Source organism: Acanthisitta chloris, unplaced genomic scaffold, assembly GCF_000695815.1.
Source record: "Acanthisitta chloris isolate BGI_N310 unplaced genomic scaffold, ASM69581v1 scaffold35119, whole genome shotgun sequence".
In the NCBI taxonomy this organism is placed as follows: Eukaryota; Metazoa; Chordata; class Aves; order Passeriformes; family Acanthisittidae; genus Acanthisitta; species Acanthisitta chloris.
The window spans coordinates 1-3,416 of record NW_008691472.1 but is presented as its reverse complement, the minus strand read 5'-3'; the positions used below and the strand labels follow the sequence as shown (position 1 = coordinate 3,416).

The 3,416-nt window shown below is 54.3% G+C and overlaps 1 protein-coding gene across 1 annotated transcript in view; it reads right to left on the bottom strand.

Moving 5' to 3' along the window:
- Positions 1–3,199, bottom strand: part of LOC103809408 (hippocampus abundant transcript 1 protein-like) — a 4,083-nt gene extending 884 nt beyond the window's left edge. Inside the window, 8 exon segments of the mRNA XM_009082236.1 lie at positions 64–178; positions 386–457; positions 838–951; positions 1,100–1,318; positions 1,572–1,686; positions 2,093–2,220; positions 2,634–2,696; positions 3,110–3,199. Coding sequence (XP_009080484.1) covers positions 64–178; positions 386–457; positions 838–951; positions 1,100–1,318; positions 1,572–1,686; positions 2,093–2,220; positions 2,634–2,696; positions 3,110–3,118 — 835 coding nt within the window. The 5' untranslated portion in view covers positions 3,119–3,199.
- Positions 3,200–3,416: the final 217 nt, after the last annotated feature.

The following is a 3,416-nucleotide window of genomic DNA, read 5'->3' as shown; positions in this document are numbered from 1 at the left end:
CAGCCTCGCCCTGCGCCACGGGCAGCGGCGCCCGAGGAGGGACAGAAACCTGGGCAAACCCTCACCAAGGCTGTGATCCGAAGCCGTACCAGGCAAGCTGCAGGATCTGGAAGCCTAGTCCCAGGAGGATGGTGTTCTTATTTCCAATTGAACGCATGAGAATTCCCAACACGACCGTCTGGAGATAAAAACAGGGATAAAGATTGACGATAACACTAGGGGACAAGAGGATGGGAACCTGAGTGATCTCAATGATCCTGAGGGGTCCCTTCCAACTCAACATCTTCTGTGATTCAAAGGATTCTGACAACTCACCAGACCCGAAATCAGAACTCTATGTTCTTATAGCCAGACTGCTCAAGCAAAGACAGAAACTGCTTCTCACCTGAGCCAGTATAGACAGAATTCCAACTACACCGATAAAGGCTGCTACAGTCTCCGAGGAGAAACCAATGACCTGTGAAAACACCAAGGAGGGACTTTTCAGGCAGGAGATTTGTTCCAGATGGCACAAGTCACTGCATTGATGTCACTCGTGTTCACTGACATTGCTTCTCAGGGACCTGCACATCAACCAGTCACTGCCTCCCTGCTGCCACAGGAACCAAAGGGAAGATTCCTCTGCCTGAAGGAACAGCTTTAAACCACCAGGCTCCTCTTCAGAGCCCAAGGTGGCATGGCCAGGATGGCCAGGCAGACACCAGCGAGGAGCTGGTTTCTCATAACTAACTTTCCTGAGCTGTTGGCCAAGCTGAGCCACCTTGGGACATGCAGCTCTGACAGTATTTGTAGGCCAAGACTTCCTGCACCCAGAGCTCTGCCCCTGAGCAGACTGACCTGTCGCAGGTACAGGAAGAAGCTGGAGTACTGCCCGGCCTCGGGAAGGTACGAGAGAAACACGGTGATACAGATGAGCAGCACTGTAGAGTCCTGGCCCACCTTCCTCAGGGACTGCAGGGAGAGCGTGGGGAGTGAGAGAGAACGTTTTTAGGTTTAACATCCTCTAATACCCTCCAGGTACAGACACAGCCAACCCAGCAGAACTAAGCCAAGCATTCAGCATTACCAGCCTGGGGAAACCAGCAGCAGCGACACTCACAGCAAATGGATCAGCCTGTTCCCAGGAGATTGGGGCTCCCCAGGACACCGGGCGCATCTCCTCGGGCAGCGACTCGGGCACTGCCAGCAGGATGAAGCCAATGTCCAGCAGAGCAACACCCGAGGCCAGCACGACCACCAAGGTATCGCCGTAGGCTTGGGAGAGGTACGCGCCGATGGCAGGGCTGGTGACCAGGCTGGCAGCAAACGTGGCTGACACCTGGAAGCAGAACACATTCGTACAGCCTCTTCTCCCTAGGGCCCATTGCCCCTCCCCAGTGACCCAGGGGAACTCCTTTTGCCACCTTTACAGGCGAAACACAGCGCAGAGATCGGGGTCTCCCTCGGAGCTGGATCCCAAACAGAAGGACAGGGAGACTGTATGGCTAGTCAGCAAATCTCCCACCCTAATTTTACACCTCCCTGCAGAGCCCCAGATGTTCCTTCCAGGAGAGAAACCAGTGGCTCCTTACCAAGCCATAGGCTGTGCTGCGCTCGTGCTCCTGCGTGATATCGGCAACGTAGGCAAAAATCACAGAGAAGGTGACAGCGAAGACTCCAGACATGGAAATGACAGCAAAGTACCACCTGAGAGAGGCAGAGCCCAAGGCAGAGTCAGAGAGCAATCACACTGCAGTCCACAGCTGCTGAAGCAGAGCCTCTCCCTCATTCTCCCTTCAGTCCATCCTGCTCTGCTGCACCAGCACAGGCTCAGAACACAGAGCCTCAGTCTGGGAGTTCTCAACAAGCCCCAATAGTGACAATACACCAAGCAGGGGAACAGGCACCAGGAGAGGAAAGACAGACCCTGTACTCCCAACTGAACCTTCCAGCAGAACCAGACAAGTCAGTCAGTCTCTAGGCTGAGCATCCTTCTCCACTGGACACTCTTCCATCTCATCCACCCTCAAATGAGCACCCACAACCTCCATCATTCAGCCTCGTGCTCCTTCCTCTCCTGAGAACCCCTGGGCTGGGCCAAGGGTCAACTCACCAGGGGCTGATCTTCATCAGGGGAATTGGTGCACACGTGAAGAAGACAGTGAGGAGGAGGAATGATTTTCTGCCCCAGACATCAGAGAGCGCACCAATCAGTGGGGCACTTAGGAAAGAGAGCAGACCCTGAGACAGACAGACAGAGGACAGAGAAACCCCTCAGTCAGGCTCTGGCTGCTGACAGCAAGAGCTTTCAACAGCATCAGCTAAAGACAGACAGGAGGAGACAGCCCATTCCTGTTTGCTACAAGGAACAACACTGCCACAACAGAGTAGTTTGTTAAACTACTCATGTTCTTTTAGAGAGGGAAAAAGAAACCCTCAACCAGCAGCAAGTTGTCACCACTGCTCAGCAACATCAGCTGCACAAGCTGCCCCTGTCTGTGCCCTTCTTTGGCACCAGGTTTGCCAGAGCACCCCAAACCGAAACACAGACACTGAGCTGCCAAATACTGAGCAAATCACACGGATTGTGATGGCTTATCCCTTCTTGCACTGATAGCAGATCTAAAGGAAAGCCTGGAAAGAATATTCCTTACCTTGACTCCATGGATCAGGCCATTCATCAGGAATGTGTGCTGAGGAAAAGTCTGGTGTAACACCTGGGGGGGAAAAAAACACAACCCAAAAAGTCAAGTTTTCAAAATGTCCATAAGAACATGCCAGAGGCATTCCAAGCACAGCCCGGGGAAAAGGGGAAATATCCTGCCAACTATGTGAGGAGCTCTGCCTCACTCTCCAGCACAGGCAGCCACTGCCTTCAATATTTCCCAGATTTATTGCTTAGGCAAGGCCATGAGAGCCTGAGAGGTGCCTCTCTCCACCCCTGCCCCACCTGAGTCCCCTCTGATCTCACTTCATGTCACCACATTCCTTCACTGTGGGTCTCTTTGCACTATGTTTGTTTCACACTTTATACTGCCAGGCTACTGCTGTGTCTAAATGCCTTTCCAGAACCAAAGACTCCTTTTCCAGGAGTGTTCCTTTTCCCTGCTGTGCCAGGAGATGTGCTCACCGTCAGCATCGGTGTGGTCAGCAGCCCCCAGGCAAAGAACTCCAGGAAGATCACCACCACGGCGTGGTACACACTGGGCTCCCCAATCCCCTGTCGCTGCAAAACAGAGAGAAGTCAAACCCTTCCCCAGTCACGTCCTGCCAGGACAGAGCCCTCCTGCCTTCCAGCGAGCAGCACAGCCGCGAGGGAAGGGACATCTCCGTGTCTGTCGCGGATCTGCAGCCTGAGCCGCTCACACCGACCCCAGCGCGGGGGTTCCTGCCCGCGGGCGGCGGCGCGAGTCAGGGTCAGCGCCGTGAGCGCAGGG